The sequence below is a fragment of the Lissotriton helveticus genome, chromosome 12 (genome assembly GCF_964261635.1).
Source record: "Lissotriton helveticus chromosome 12, aLisHel1.1, whole genome shotgun sequence".
NCBI lineage: Eukaryota > Metazoa > Chordata > Amphibia > Caudata > Salamandridae > Lissotriton > Lissotriton helveticus.
The window spans coordinates 245011649-245028854 of NC_136073.1; the positions used below are offsets into that span (position 1 = coordinate 245011649).

The 17206-nt window shown below is 42.2% G+C and overlaps 1 protein-coding gene across 1 annotated transcript in view; it reads right to left on the reverse strand.

The window, feature by feature from the left end:
- LOC144799809 (sulfotransferase 2A1-like) overlaps positions 1-17206 on the reverse strand; it is a 206818-nt gene that overhangs the window by 108334 nt on the left and 81278 nt on the right. Inside the window, exon 3 of the mRNA XM_078671382.1 lies at positions 1610-1736. Coding sequence (XP_078527508.1) covers positions 1610-1736 — 127 coding nt within the window. The remainder of the gene's footprint in view (positions 1-1609; positions 1737-17206) is intronic.

Genomic DNA, 17206 nt, shown 5'->3' on the forward strand with positions numbered 1-17206 from the left:
GGGTTTGATCCATTGTCTTTTTGTTCACCAGGCCACCCCAGATTGGACCCAGCCATATTCAACTCAGTCTTGACCCTGTTCCTCATGGGAACAGTCAAGCCAAAACTGCCAGACCAGGTTCTCCCTGGACTTGAAACAAGTATCCTGAGACCAGTTCTAGGGCATAACCCTTCATCAGCCTGGCTAGCTTCAATCCAGTGGCACAGTGAGCATGGGACCCATATCTGGGAATACCCTTCCCACTTAGGGCGACATAAGCAAAAAGAAAGATGACGGACAAAATGTTGAACAAAGCAAACATTCACCCCAGTAACAGGTATGGGTTTAACCAATTGTTTTTTTATTCACCACACCACCCCAGTTTGGACCAAGTCATATGCAAATTAGTCTTGACCCTGCTCATGTGAACAGTCCAGCCCGAACTGCCAGGCCAGATTCTCCCTGGACCAGAAACAAGCATCCCGGGACTGGTTTAAGGGTATCACCCCATATCAACCAGACTAACTTGAATTATGTGGCACAGTAAGCACAGAATCCACGTCGGGGAATGCCCTTCCCACTTAGGGCAACAAAAGCAAAAATAACTAATGATGGACAGAATGCTGAACAATGCAAACATTCACCCCCAACACATATCTGGGTTTAATCCATTGTTTGTTTGCTCACCATAACACCCCAGTTTGGACCCAACCATAAGCAAATCAGTCTTGACCCTGCTCCTCATGGGAACAGTCCAGCCGAACTGCCAGGCCAGATCCTCCCTAGACTGGAATAAAGCATCCTGGGACCTGTTCCGGGGTATCACCCCATATCAGCCAGGCTAGCGAATCCAGTGGCACAGTGAGCACATGACATACGTCTGGGCATACCCTTCCGACTTAGGGCGGCAAAAGCAAAAAGAACAGATGATGGATGGAATGTTGAACAATACAAATATTCACCCTAAGTCACGGATCTGGGTTTGATCCATTGTCTTTTTGCTCAACACGCCACCCCATAATGGACCCACACATATTCAAATTTGTCCTGCCCCTGTTCCTCATGGGAACAGTCCAGCCATAACTGCCAGGCCAGATTCTCTCTAGACCAGAAACAAGCTCCCTGAAACCAGTTTTAGGGCATCACACATCATCAGCCAGGCTAGCTTCAATCCAGTGGCACGGACAGCACGGGACCGACATCTGGGCATACCCTTCCCATTTAGGGCGGCAAAAGCAAAAAGAACAGATGATGGACGGAATGCTGAACAATGCAAACATTCACCCCCAGTCACAGATCTGGGTTTAATTCATTGTGTTTTGCTCACCACGCCACCCCAGTTTGGACCCAGCCATATGCAAGTCAGTCTTGACCCAGCTCTTAATGGGAACAGTCTATCCCGAGCTGCAAGACCAGGTTCTCTCTGGACTGGAAACCAGCATCCTGGGGCCGGTTTCAGGATATCACCCCCCATCAGACAGGATAACTTGAATCCAGTGTCACAGTGAGTTTCGGACCTTTCCTTGCTTCCATGCTCTATGACCCATAATGCAGAGGCTATTTCACTGGACACAATGGACCACATTCATAACTCTCCCTGGGAATGCCCATAGGAACCTGAGATACTGACCTGTGCCCTCCAGGAATTTTTTCAGAAACTCCTCAAATGACCCGGGGTCTGGAAGGAATTTCGCCATTTTATGGAAATGGTAAAAAGAAACTGCCACGTCTTTCGGGTTCCTGGTCACATAAATGACCTGTGAAAACAAAGAAGAAAATATTAAATGAAGTCAATGGAGAAGCAGCTTGATTCAAATTTGCCTACTCACTTTAATTTTCTTCAAGTCCTTTTAAAGAGCTTTAGTTGGCATATGATAACGCCAGCAAATGTGTAGGCCGAGTCAGGGGTCTGGCCTGGCTGTTACAGCCAGTGCAGAAGCTGAGCCATAAAAATATTTTACTTATGAATCATGCAACAAACATTATGTAAACAGTATGATAAAGCTAAAAAGAAATTTTTTAATAAGTACTTTTTTTTAAACATTAGTGTTCAAGTTTTAGGAAGATTTATTGAAAGGAATCGTTCCTAAACCATTCAAGAAAGCCTCTAAACCCTGACGGCACTGCCATAAGTGAACTGAGAAATAGCTATGTCATGTTATTGTAATTTGTAAAGTGCACTATCAGCCGGTAGGGTAACCTGGCACTGAGCAGGTGTGAGTTTAGCAAGCCTAATGCTACAAGTGACTATTCGAAAAGCAAGATCTTAAGCTTCTTGCGGAATCCAAGAACAAAGGAGGAGACTAATGGGTAGGGTAAGGTCATTCCATGCATTAGAAGTGATGTAGAAGGGGGCTCAACTGTCGGATCTGTTTTTTAAATTTATGGGATGTGTCCAAGTAGGACTCCAGCCCAGCTGAGTGAAGGTGTCTAGAAAGTTTGTGAAAGTAGATGTGATTGTTGAGGTATGAGGAGACAGATGTATGTAGCGACTTGAAGGTGTGGGTGAGAGATTTGAAAAGTATTCATTTGTGTATGGGTAGCCAGTGTAGCTCCTTGAAGTGAGGTAAGATGTATGTGGGCCACAGGAGGCTGGGAGTGATCATGTCCCCTGATGTTGATCTTGGCTGAGAGGGTGTTCCCATAGTACAGTTTCCTTGTGATTAGGGCGTGGGTGGCAGCTTTCCGGTTATTGATTAAGAGCCATTTGAAAATCTTCCTCAATTTCTGCAGTGTGGAAGCATGAGGTAGTGATGATGTTGATTTGGGCTGTCATATTATGTTGTAGTCCATGATGATCCCAAGGTTCTTGGTGAGAGCATTGGTCTTGCAGAAGATTATGACTTCAGTTATATGAACTCCATATGGCTGATGTTGTTATATGTGAAGCTTTATTATTGCTTAATAAACCATATATAAATGGGGTGTTTGTATGGTGCAAATGCTGAACTGAGTTACTCTAGCGTGCTTTAAAAACTTGCTCAAAGTGCGATTTGAGTTTAGCATGGCAACTTTCGTGCAGAACCGTCAAATGGTGAGGGGAAGAGGACACAAAAAAGTGACATTTCCCAGTTTAACTCCCATAGGAATTATTTGACGGAGCTACAGAAAAAATGGCTGAAGGTTTCTGGAGGCCTTCTTGGTTCACTTTGGTTCTCCATTTTAGTTTTACATTTTACACGTTTTAGGCTGACATCGTTGTAGCAATATTGTTTTACATGTATAAGCTTGCACAATATTATTCTGAGAAAATGTTGTACATGTTGCTTTTTTAAAGACAGCATTTCTCACAATGTATTTTTTTGCGGGATACAACAGGTTTGAGGCGTTACTCTTTATATTTTTAGCTCGTTTTATTTTTCTTGTTTTAGTCTGAGCAACCTAGGTGTAGACATCATCTGTTCTGCTTCTTTGAGGAACTAGGAAGCCAAGGCCATCGTGGAAATACGACCCTTAAATGAAGAAGAAAAGCCACAGGTAAGTGCCTACATTTTAACTGAATATTATCTATTGGGAAAGGGTTGTCTGGGATGTAACCCAATTAGTCTACCACCAGGTGTGCCAGTGAATCTTTAAACCTTCAATTTTCTTCCTGTTTAGCAGCAGGGTAGGACAGAAGGGTAGTAAGTAATTGTTATGCATGCCAAGAGAATAGGTAATAAAACAAAACAATTGGTATAAAATTGGGGATTACTCCAAGGTTGTTTGTCTATAGTACATTCAATTGTGGGCTACTAACAGGTCTCTGCCTTTTTACACTGGAGAGCCCTATCTGTCTACAACCCTGGCATTCGCTTACTCACTAACCTCCTGCCTCCTCTGCCAATCAGCATGTACCTTGGCTAGCCACGTTCATCCAGGAATGTGACGGACGGCTCATGAGAAAAATGGTCTTCCGGCTTTCTTCCATCATCTTCCCGTGAACTGGAGCTCTACGGAAAGGTAGTAATCCTACTCAGGATGGCATCTTCTTCCCTCTTTGGCGTCTCCTCGCTTGCTTCACCTCCTTCCTTTTTTGGTTTGACAAAGCAACCTATGTCAGCTGGCTTTCTTTCACTTGATCGGGTTGCGATCACATGATTCTCTAGCCCAGAGATTTTAAAGGAATCCTCAATATGTTTTGAGTTATTTTCTCCCCATATGCTTCCGTACTCAGGAAGCGTTAGCAGGCTATCAGTCCCGGTTTCTTTTGCCTGACTTCCGGTTAGGGCAGAACTTAGAGCCCTTCATTGGCTCCCTGTTGAATCTCGGATTCAGTTTAAGGCTTTGTGTTTGGTCTTCAAAGCCCTAAATGGCACTGGTCCTGATTTTCTGAAGCAATCTCTTCAATGGTATGTCCCTGGAAGGGCCCTTAGCTCCATGCAAGCCAAACAAGTTACCCTCCCCCGCGTTGCGAAACAGAGCTGGGGTGGAAGGAGTTTTCGAAATTGCGCCGCCAAAGCATGGAACAGTCTTCCTTTCTCCCTAAGGAGCTCGACAGAGCTGCTCCTGTTCTGAAAAGGATTAAAAACCTGGCTCTTCAGGTAAATTGCATTTGCACACTGTGCTAATCATAAGTTCTCTCAGACGGTAGTGTACAGTGCCAGGACACCTCGGGTAGCAGAGCGCTTTAAAAATCTTATTAACATTAATATTAACATTAATCGGTGCAAAATTAGAAGAGCAGTTTCAGTGTTCTCCACCCTCGGGCACCAGGGAATAGCGTTGGAATCCTCCTCCCCCTTTCTCTTCTGACCATATGATTGACATCTGTACACTCCATTCAAGGCTAGGAGCACAGAACAATATATCCTAGTGCTTGCATTGCCCGTTTGGAGACAGCTTCTAAAATCTAGACATAACCTCAAGACCTATCTTTTCAGAGGTGCCTCTTTTCAGGCAACTTCCTGATGGTCCGTCTACCACCGTACAAGTCAGAGGCCACCGAAGTCATCTGCGGCGTACCCCAAGGATGCTCGCTGAGCCCAACCCTCTTCAACGTCTACATGAGCCCCCTCGCGACCATCGCACGCCAACACAACCTGAACATCATCTCCTACGCCGATGACACCCAGCTGATCCTCTCCCTGACCAACGACCCCGACGCCGCCAGAGCCAACCTGCATGAAGGGATGAGAGAGGTAGCCGAATGGATGACGACCAGCTGCCTGAAACTGAACTCAGACAAGACGGAGGTCCTCATCCTGGGCTCCTCGCCCTCCGCCTGGGACGACTCCTGGTGGCCCCCCGCCCTCGGCACCGCACCCAAACCGACGGACCACGCACGCAACCTGGGCTTCATCCTGGACTCCTCCCTCTCCATGACCAGACAAGTCAACGCCGTCTCCTCGTCATGCTTCAACATCCTGCGCATGCTACGGAAGATCTTCCGGTGGATCCCCACCGAGACGAGGAAGACGGTCACCCAGGCCCTCGTCACCAGCCGACTGGACTACGGCAACGCCCTCTACGCCGGAACCACCGCCAAGCTCCAGAAAAGACTCCAGCGGATCCAGAACGCCGCGGCCAGACTCATCCTCGACATCCCCTGACGCAGCCACATCTCCGGACACCTGAGAGACCTGCACTGGCTCCCGGTCAACAAGAGGATCACCTTCCGCCTCCTCACCCACGCGCACAAAGCCCTACACGACCAAGGCCCGAGCTACCTCAACAACCGGATCAACTTCTACACTCCCACGCGCCTCCTCAGATCAACCAGCCACGCCCTCGCCGCCGTCCCCCGCATCCGAAGAGCGACAACAGGAGGAAGGTCCTTCTCCTACCTGGCTGCCAAGACCTGGAACTCACTCCCGTCCGACCTGCGCCTGACCCAAGACCACCTCTCCTTCAGGAAGAAGCTCAAGACCTGGCTGTTCGAGCAGTAACGGCACCCCCCCCCCCCTCCCAGCGCCTTGAGACCCTACGGGTGAGTAGTGCGCTCTATAAATGACTTGATTGATTGATTGATTGATGGCGAGCACCTAGTCCGGGCTGTGTAAATATAATTAACTTTGCCTACTGTACATGTATAACCAACATTTAGTGGACTATTCACAAACTATATTTTGTAGCATGTTTAGTAGTACTACAAAGGTACTCCAAAATACTGTTAACAAACCGAAGTGCAAATCCCTCCCACTCCTATCTTTTCCATGGGGAGATCCTCACACATGTAAGTTTACTACTTAGCAGTAAATGTAGGTGGGACCATGGGAAGTGGCTGGAAAAAGGGGCATGCATGCTACTAACTGGGAGGGATTTAGGGAAAGACATGCACCCACCCACAAACACATATGTCCATTGCTAAACTGCACTTCTAAAGTTACTACAGTCAAAAAAAGGGACACAAAACAGAATTGAAATACTCCAGCTCAGAGCCTGGAGTAATTCTAGCACCATGCATGGCCAACCTTTTCTATTGCAACACTCTTCCATAGTCAATAATGGACATAGGGAGTTAAAACTAAGCCTTATATGAAATCGTGTTAAATTAAATTATTTTAAATAGCTAAAAATATAAATAAATATACATTAATGTTTAAAAAAATCTAAAAATAAAACATATTTATTTAATTATTAAATATGTAAACAGAATGTACATAACATTTAAATTAATGAAGCATTCGTTTTTATTAAAAGATAATTACATTACTTTTAATCATTTCTATACATCAATTTTAATCTTAGGTGAATATTTGTTTTTTTTAATTTAAACTTCAGGCAAATAATGTTAATTTGCTTTGATATATTTAAATTAAACCTTTAATTTGAAACTGATTTAATAGTGAGCAGTATTTTTTTATTTTGTTCTACATTTGAATTAAATATATGCAATTGATTTACTTTATTATTTGACATATGTGGGTTTTTAATTTAATTCCCTGTCTCCATTATATTCAATGGGAGGGCGTTGCAGTAACAATTGTTGGCGATGTGTGTTGCTCGACTTATTATTCTTTTTGCCAGTAGTAACTTACACTCATAAATTTGGCTCCACCCCCTTTTTGAGGAGGTGGAGGCATGCAATACTATACCTATGAGTAACTGTACCTACAGCTTTCACTAGATTTACGCTCAGAGTTTGTGAATAGCCAAAAGCAGTAAAGTTACTCAAAAGTGTAAGAGTAAATTACACGTGTAAATTACTCATAAGTTTAAGTTACCTTTGTGAATGCACTCATTATTCTGCAGTGCTTCTGTCAGCCTTCTAGTAGGCAAAGATTGCCGGAAAAACATTGGAGGGTAACATCAGAAGATTAGATTATAGCCTGTCAGGGGTAGTATGAGGTTGCCGTTATAGCGCTGTTTTTGTGTGAACATGTTCAGAGATAATGATCAGTTATAATTACTCCATTTTTAACTGAAGCCCTGTTAAAAAGTATTTCTCACTACCAAGCATAATGTATTTCTTTGCCTATTGCATAGACAATATGAATATTCTTAATAGCATATTCTTTTGAACGTCACAGGTCAGCATTGATACAGACCCTTTACAGTAACTTTGATCTTTTTTCCTACAAAGCCTTCAAAAAGGAGATATTTTAGAGTACCAGAGGGTAAATTTAGCACTTCTGTTTCTTTGTTCAACCACTATCGTGATTAAGTGCTAATGAGGAGTTATAAATCAGCGAGTGCCTTCCACCAGTAAATTTAAGGGTCTTCATTAGTTTAATGATTTTTCTCTCATCCATAGTCACCTCATTTTTGGTCTGGTCTAATTCACAGAAATAAAATCTAAAAAAGGTCTTAATTTCTTCATGTGAAATCCAGTTTTCCTTTGCTGTCTGTCAATTGTGTGTTACAGTTATCCTGACTAAGGAAAAGTGCAGCCACTTAACTATTCTTCATTTCGAATTTGCAAAAAAATAAGTTAATAAGGAATTAAATAACACCCTGTTTTTGGAAGAATAGTGATAAAGCATGCCTGTGTGGGTGAGGAACATGACAAAAATAAACCTTGCACTGAACTATACTGGGATGTATTTGAGAGTATGCAATACAAATGCCCGTTTAGAACAAGATATCTAGACCATTCACCTTCTTGTGCGTTAAGTCGTTTCAGCCAGCCAGTCAATGGCTTTCATCAGGAATGGTACATTTTGGCCACGTATTTGACCGAGACTTTGCTGCCTCATAACAATAGATAAATTGACTAAATGCAAAATAAGTTTATTAAAATAAGCTTCAAATATTTTTTATCGAAAACATAATAAATCCTGTCCCAGGTCTTTGTTGCCAGTGTGTGGTTGGGTGGCAAAGTGACCTAGAAGTTGGTACCCTACAAATGTCTCCATCTGTTGTCACTTACTGTCTTACGAATCGCGGAGGATGACAAGAGGAGCAAGTCATTAAATAAATTGTCTTATTGCTTTCTGTATAGGTCTTGAGAGGTTTATTTAGATTTCTAGATTATTGTCTATTTTGCATTTTTGTAACTTGCAGTAACAGAATTAGAATTTCCAGTTGGCCTGTGTCGAGCAAGGTGAGAAGATCTCCCCTAATATTGGCCACTTGTGTTTGGTGCCCCTAAGACAATGAAAGCCAACTTGTTGATAGTGCAGGATATTATTCAACTCCATGAACTTGGGAACAAGCATGCATCTCACCTTTTATGATCTCACTTGGAAAATGGATGTTTGAGATGGCCTCTCTATGTCAACCCTCTAACCAGCTAGTCACCCAATGAATTTGTTTAGCAGAGTAATAGATCTCAAAATGCATGGTCCCTACGCCTCCTTCCTCCCTGAGTAATTTAAATGTTCAAAGTGCTAGTCTATAATGGTTAGAACTGTATATATCTAATGAGTCAATATTACGTCTAAATCCAAGATGTTCTATCTGGGAATCCAGATGGGGAGTACACTAAAGTAGTATAAAAAGCATGGGAGCATGGAAATGTTGGCTATTTGACTCATCACCAAATAAAAAAGGAGAGTCAGGCAAAACTTAATGCAACCCCTAATCAAAGTGAGTGCCTTGTTCAGGTTGCCCATTTATATCTACATCTGTGTGGAAAATGTGCACTCCTATATATTTAGATGTTCTAGACACCAAGCTCATATCCTCAGATTATGTTGTGGGAGGAGCTGTCAAGTCTGTTGTTCCGAGTAGGAATATGCACAACTTAAGCATGTTTTCCTGTAAATCAGATATGTGTCTAAAATCTTCTAATGCTTGAGCTGTAGTATCTACTTCTAAGTGCTGTCCTGTATGAAAAATAACAGATTATCTGCATGAAGCAAGATTTTGTGAATTTTATGTTTGTGTGGGATGCCTTTAGGCTTTTATTCTGTCTAGTTTGTTCTGCCAATGGCTCCACAGTGACACCAAATATTGTAGGGGACAGTTGATAGCCTTTTTTGGTACACTTACATACCTTAAATGAATGTGATATTAGTTACTCTGTGCATACCGTTGCTATTCGAGCAGTATATAGAAGCTGGACCAGCACTATCCTATGCTCTTCCATTCCCAGTCCTTGGACTGTTAGAAGATAGTTTCAATGTAAAGTATCAAAAGCCTTTTCCAGGTCTATAGATATAATTATAAGTTCAGCCAGGTCCTTCGGAGGTTCACTAATAACTATATAGAGGCGTTTTGTGTTGAGGGCAGTATGACGGCGGGGATAAACTCATTCTGGTTCACATGGGGTAACAGTTCATACAGTCTCATAGCTAATAATTTACTGATTATTTTATAATCTAAGTTTAACAAAGATAGCAGCCGGTATGACGTTTTGTCCATATGGTTAAGTCTTGGATTGGGAAAGGTAAATGTTAGGGCCCTTATGTCAATTTGAGGAGATGTTTTTCTCCTCAAATCTCCAGTAGTTTCAGGGCAACTAAATTACTACTTGTCTCACAAAATTCCATGGGAAGGCCTTCCACACCTGGCATCTTGCTGGGTTTCATATCTCGTATATCCTCTTCTATTTCCCCCTCAGTTATGAGATGAGTCAATGTGTATAAGGGTTCCAATTATGTCTGATTGTGTTGTTGTTTCCCAAAAATGTTATACCATCGAAAATAGTAGGTAGCAAATGACTCATTTATTTAATTTTGAGTATACATGGGAAAGTTCAATTCATTTTTAATTCATGCGAAAGGGGAGCCTCTCCGTTCTGATCTAGACACCTAGGTCATTAGGCAGCCCTTTTGTCCCTATCTGTGTTTGTTATTTCTAGATATCCTCTATACTTTAGACATCACAAACACTCAAGAAGCATTGCATATTTGTTCTTTCTCTGCTATTATTTGTTCCATTTTAACGGTATTAGTTACGGATTCCATTTCAAGTATTTTAATATAAGCGTCTAGCAGATTTAGGTCATTTCAAGTGCTTTTCTTGACCCTACTTTTATATGAATGCAATGACCTCTAATTATAACTTTAAAATCTTCTCATTCTATTAGTGCACCATATGCTGTGTTCCATTTCGATGAAGTAGTATTTGATTGTGTCTCTGAGCATTTCCCTTACAGCTCTATTTTCAAGCATGCTTCCTTGGATTCTCCACACAGGTATGGCAGAGCATTACCTACCCAAGCCCAGTGTTTGTAGTAAGGGATTATGGGCCAGATGTATGAAAGCCTTTTGCATTTCTTAACAGGCCGAATCGCAATTTCGTCCCATTAAGAAATGCAAAACAGTCTTTTCATATGAAGAAAGGCCAAAAAACTGGTCACAAGTTGTGATTTCTACAAGGTAGAAATCTCAAATTGCAACAGCGATACAGGAAACACAAATAGAGATTACCTATTTGCGATTCCTAAAGCACATGTACAAAGCATTTCCTAAATGAGAATTGGGCATTTAGGAAATGCTAGCACCATCAACTCAAAGTCGAAGGTAACCAAATGCAAAATTAAAAAACACATTTAAAAATGCATTTCTTATGTGACATGAAGAGCACTTACATGTGCACTACGAAGGCACCCTTGGGTTTGGGTTTGGGTTTCCTAAACTGCGATTTACTATTAGGAAATCGCAATTCAGGAAATGCAAACCATTTCCTATTTGGCCCACAGGTGGGAATGCATTAAAATTTCCTATTTGTGATTTCCTAATAGTGATTCCTAATTAGTGGGGATCACTATTAGGAAATCGTAAATTTTGTTCATACCATTTTGCATTTCCTAAAGGAATCGTTATTTAGGAAATGCAAAATAAGGATTTCGTACATCTGGTCCTATGTTCCAAAATGGTCTTTTCTAAGTACTCAGCCCTTCTGATGCCTTGTAGACCGCCTTGTATGCAGTCGTACATGCAAGTCATAAACCGGTGAATAGAATGCAAACTTTCTTGTGTTCAGGTTCAATCAACACCAGCTGTCGACTACGTTACATTGTGATACCCCAGTGTGCTAAGGTTCATCCAGTTAAAGGTTGTGTTAAATTCCCCCCGCAGGGTGATAGCTCGGATACCTCCGTGAGGAAGAGGCCTGATCTGAACTTGGTGCATATATAAGACCCAATGCTATATCTATACCATCTAGACAGACAAAGCTAGTTCCCAGCCCTTCCTGATCTATACAGATGTCATATGGTTTGAATAGAGTGCCATATATATCCTATCCTCCATCTTGTGAATTGCAGCCTACCTGTGCCCCAGATTGCATTGAGCAGAGTCCAGGAAGTGGTAAGGAGACAGACTAGTGCTGTCTCTTCCCAAAACAAAAGTTGTTTAAAAAACGATTTTCCCTATCTGTGATTACTGTCTTTGCATGTGGTTGTTACAGTTTAAAATTGCAGTTTTGACCTGCCTGTGATTGCATATTTTATTACCTGTTTTGTGTTTTAAACTTGTGGTTTTCCCTGCCCATGATTGCTTGCATTTAACGTGTTGAATTGTGGGATTTGCAGTCCAACCTCTGTAGTTTGTCCCTCTCATTCCTTGGTGACAAATCTGTTTTCCCTCCAAATTTCTCCTTTGCTCTGTGCTAAGACCGGTGTGTTAAAACAGTGCACCCCCTGCGCAACCATTTTGTGTTCACACGCCAGTGAGGCCAGCCCCCCTGCCTCCCCCCCCCCCAGCAACAAGCATATTCTACATCAGAGGGTGCTTCTGTGAGCTGTTTATACTGTATTTACTGGGGCCTGTGCACTTCGTTTTTTGGCCAGCAGGGGGAGTAAAGTTTAATTCAAACAGTATTGTTAGATTTCGAGTTAGTGAAGCCTTTTCCTGCAGAAGTCCAAAGTGTGGATTGAGCCTGTCTGTCTCTTAGGAGATTCTGAACAGGAGAAGCAACTTCCAACTCCCTGGCCAGCAAACCTTGTCTCAGGTCGCTGGGACCTTATATTGTCTGCTAGTGGTTGGCACATGTGTACACTGATTGGTGGATGTATCTGGTGTTTCTATTGGGTTAGGGTTAATGTCCTCATGGGTTTGGTATTTGAGGGTTCTGATTGGTTTCTGTAGTAAGGTCCTGGTCTCCTATTGGTTCTAGATTTTAGGGCTAGTGTTGTGATTGGATAGTGTTAGGGCTAGGGTTCCCATTGGCTGAAAGGGTCACCTGATTACTAGGGCTACACGAGGCCAGGGTTAGTGTGTTAGTGTGTCTCAGCCCGGGCATCGAGGCTAATGGTGGAGAGGACAAGGGTAGTTGCCTGTTTAAGCCTGCTCGAGACTGGTCGGGACTAGGGCCAGAAATGCTGCCGTTTTTCTCATTTCTCTTCTACTGCTAAGACCTAAAAAAAAAATAATAATAATAAAAAAACTTTCACTCTTTTATCCCTCCACTATCCCTTTCAATCAAAATTAACAGACTAACATGTTCACTTCTCAAATTCCATATTCAACTATACTAATCTACTGCCCCAATAACTGAATAACATATCTACTACTCAAATGACTTCATATTTATACTATACTAATTTTAAACACAAATCCTTTATGGGTTCTGGAGTGGTGTGTTACTCGCCAGAAAAGCGCTTCAACACCCATCAGGGTTAACAAGTGCTATATGAATGCTAATCTTTCTTCCCCTTTTATCCCTCCGCTATCCTTCTCACTCCAGTAACAGACTAATATCCACCACTGAAATTACCTCCTATTTCACCATATTAATTCACCACTAATCCTTTATAGGCTTCCGGAATAGCGTGCGTCAACAAGCAATTAAAAAAAAAAAACCTTTGTCCTCCTCTATCCTTCTGCTATCATTCCATATCCAAATAACTGACTAACCTATCCACCACTTAAAATGTACTTGCATATTTCACTATACTAATTCAACACTAATCCTCTATGGGTCCTGGAGTAGTGTGCTACCTGCCGAAAAAGCGCTTTGACGCCTCGTCAGGGGTAGTAAGTACTATATATATGCAATTACAATACAATACAATACAATATCAACATACCCTTTCCATAGGACAACTACTTATTATTATATGTTGGCCTCTCTATCTATGTTAGAGTTTGTGTATTTTGTGATTCATAAGGTAGGTCTCATGAAGAAACGCAATTTGTGTGTCCTACATTTTAAAAAGGTACGCACCTGAAAGCACATAATGCTATTGCACATTACCCTTAGTTTCCAGGTTGGTAGTGTGTATTTATTGATTTGTTTCATGTAAGTGTATAGCAGAACAGCTGTTGTTTTTTCTTTTTCTCAGGGTTTTCCACCACCCCTAGAACAACTTGAATCCTTCTGTACAACTCCATCTGCTTCCCAATCTCATCAAGGCCCTTGTCCATGCTATTCTTGTGGATGTAATACTGTAATCTAGAACCCCAACTACCATTCCCCAAGACAAGTGGTATTTAAACTCCCCACCCAAATATGCTAGAGGGTATTCACACCTGCTCTTTTTGACATTAACAATTATTACTCGGATGCTAAGTGTTTTGTAGCAAACGTACATTTGTGTTTTAATAAGGTCTTGTATTTTTTTTTAAAGATTGTATACCTTCACACAGTGTAAGGTTTATGCTGGAGGAGGAACTGACTGTGACACTACCAGGGAAAACGTGCAACGCTTTTTGGAGTTTGATAGTTTTGTGGCACATTGTCAATGGGATTTCAAACATACATAAGGTACCCAAGATACTCAAGTATTTGCTCAGGAGCAACAATCATTCCTGTGGAAAGGAGAGTGAGTACCTAGGTGTAGTAGCTTGTACAATTTTGCTGTGAGATTTAATAGGTCTGCATTCTTAGTGCTAATCAATCTCTTACAGCACTTGTTCCTAAACTTTTTACATTTGTGGACCCCCACTTATTCATTTCTGGAATCCGGGGGTCCCCAATGAATCATTACTGGAATTCAGGAACCCCCAAAGGCATCACTGGATGCCAGGAAGCCCAGCTTAAGCTATTTCGGTGATTTTTACCTCAAAATAATACACAAAATCATAGAATCAAGCATTTATCAAGCAAATACACAAATGATGGAATATTTTATGTAATTCACAAACAAATGTGGAAAATAGACATATTACATTTTAATAGGTAAGTTATGGCTTTTCTATATTCACCAGAGGCCACCCATACATACTTTATTCTGTATGATGCACAAATTAGTCTCAGGACCCCATCTTAATTGTAACCCCTCAGTTGAAAACTCTTTCACATTTACATGATGTTTTAAAGTTTTCACGTTTATATTTTTCTTCTCGATCTACCTACACTTTATTAATTTGTTAATCATTATGTCATTTTCTAAGCAGTCACGGACCCTTTGGATAAGCTTTATAGATCCACAAGGGTCCCGGCCCACAGGTTAAAAACCACTGTCTTATTCTCACCTCCACACGGGTGATGCTGACTGCATAGAGAGAAGCAATGAAAGCCACTGGATGAGCTGTCTGACATTGGAGACCCTGTTGTGGAAAGGGACTATACTCCTGCAAGTGGCTGCACTCTGCGACTCCGCATGTGGGACATTAGGCATCATGACACTCGGAGAAGTGCTCACAGACTGGTTTCTTAAGTCCTTTCCAGATCTGCAGGAGAAATACCATTGCACCGTACCCAGTTTTTTCAATATCTCCAGCTCCGACATGCACTCACCACATACTTGCCATTAAGCACCAAATTCCGGCCTACTCACCACTGGAGGGGAAACTCTTACTAACTGATTTTAAAACACATAAACTGTCTGTACTTTATCAAACGCTGCTATGTCAACAACCAGACCCATTAATGAAGGAGGCATGGTCACAGAACCTTGGCCAGCTTCAGGATGAGGATTAGAGGGAGGCGGTGCCCGCCCCAAGAGAAGCGTTGGTGGCCGCTAAGTTCTGACTTTTCCAACTCAAAATACTGCACTGCAAGCACACTGCTGTTCATAATGGTGCTGATTGACTCCAGGTGTTGCCTGTGCTGTGGTGATGCCACTGGGGATTTACTACACACCTTTTGGGGCTGCCCAGTGATTCCACATTTCTGGGAGAGGGTGATGGGGGCTCTGGGGATGATGCTGGGTTGGAGGGTTCCCAGGGAGCCTAAACTGATCTTGCTTCATATTGCAGATGATCTGGAGGACAATAGATGCCAGAGAGTGCTGCTCTGGCTGGGGCTGCTCATGGTTAAACAAGATATTGCAAAAGCATAGATGGATGCAGAGGCCCCCTCTTGGGACGGGTGAGAAAAGGGTGTGGATTTCTGTATGGACCTGGTGCACCCGACATATCAGGTTTGGGGGTACCCTCATAAACACTTTAAGATATGGAAGGGCTGGGTTGACCACCAGAGCATACATGTTAAACCCTGTCAGTCTAGGACCTGATCCATTGACAGTGAGATATGCTCCTTTAAGGTCATATAATGTTGAGTTCGCAGGGGGAGGGATGGTTCTTGGCTTTACGGGCACTGTGTTTGAGTGTGTCACTGCTCATAGTGTTTCCAGTGTCAAAGCTGTCAATGCACAATGCTCGTAGTATACTTGTGTTGTGACAGCTAAGATTTGCTTGTTTTATTCTGCATGGGTTGTGCCAGACTTAGCTCTTGTTATTAAAACTTAGACCTCAATAAAAAGTTTTTTTTTTTAAAGAACTACTGTCTTACAGGACCACATGGGCACTTTGCGAACAGCCTGAAACGACTCCCTCCTATTTCGCAACAGTGAACAGGTCATATATTTATGTCATGGAAGTTTTGGTTACAAGTGGTCCTAAAAAGCCTACCTCTCTGTCCCTTTTGTTCACCATTCACAATTTCGAAATGGCTTATGTGATCTGGGACCAGGGTCTCAGATATTGAACGCTAAAAGGCTGTGGAAGACATTACCTAGTAGATTTAGAATATGCAAAAATCTGCCTCCAAGAAACTTACTCCCATAATAATAATAATTCCATTTGTAAAGCACCTGGTTACACCCAACGGTGTGTCCCCGCGCTAGGATAAAGACTCCCAGAGGAAATAAAAAGGAAAGACTGTATCTAGACTAGGAGGAAATGGGATTCTGAGAAAGATATACAGAAAATCCTAACTTAGGGGTGAAATAGTTAGGTTTTTATTCCTTTGTGAAAGATTCTTTCAATGGGTTCGGCTCTCAGAGTCAGTGGTAAAGTGTTCCACTTTTTGGCTGCGAGATAGCCAAAAGATCAAGCTTTCATCCTGGCTCTTTGGATTTTGGGCACTATGACTCTAAGACTCTAAGATTGCAGGAGTGTAGGAGGTTATCATCTAGCGGACCTCTATTCCACAGAATTCTGTGACAAGAGAACATGGCTTTGCAGGTGATCCTCTTTTCCACTGGCAGCTAGTAAAGAGTAGGCAGAGCTTTAGAAGTGGATGTTCTTCTAGGAAGATTCAGGACCAATCGTGTGGCAGCATTTTGAATACGTTGCAGGTTACTGAGGCTTTTTTGGAGACTCCTAGATAGAGAATGTTACCATAGTCTATTGGGATGTGACTAGAGTGTGCACAAGGGTTTTTCTAGGCTCGATAGGTAGTAGATATAGGAGTTTCCTTAGGACTTTAAGAGTCCCAAAGCAGTTTCCGGTTACCTTACTGAATTGACTCTTAAACAAGAGTTTGGGATCAAACCAGACCCCCAGATTTTTAGTTTCCTCTTTAGGGGCAGGAGTTTGTTCCAGAGCCTGGGGCCACCATGCCGATGACCAGATTGAAGGTGTTTTCACGACTGGCGTTACTTTGGTTTTATTGCCGTTAAGTTTAAGGCAATTGTTCATCCATGAAGTGAGCTTCCCTAGACAAGAGGAGACCTGATTAGCCACTGTCTCCGTGTCCTGAATTAAAGTGACAATAAGTTGCGTGTCATCCGCATATGACACAATAGTGA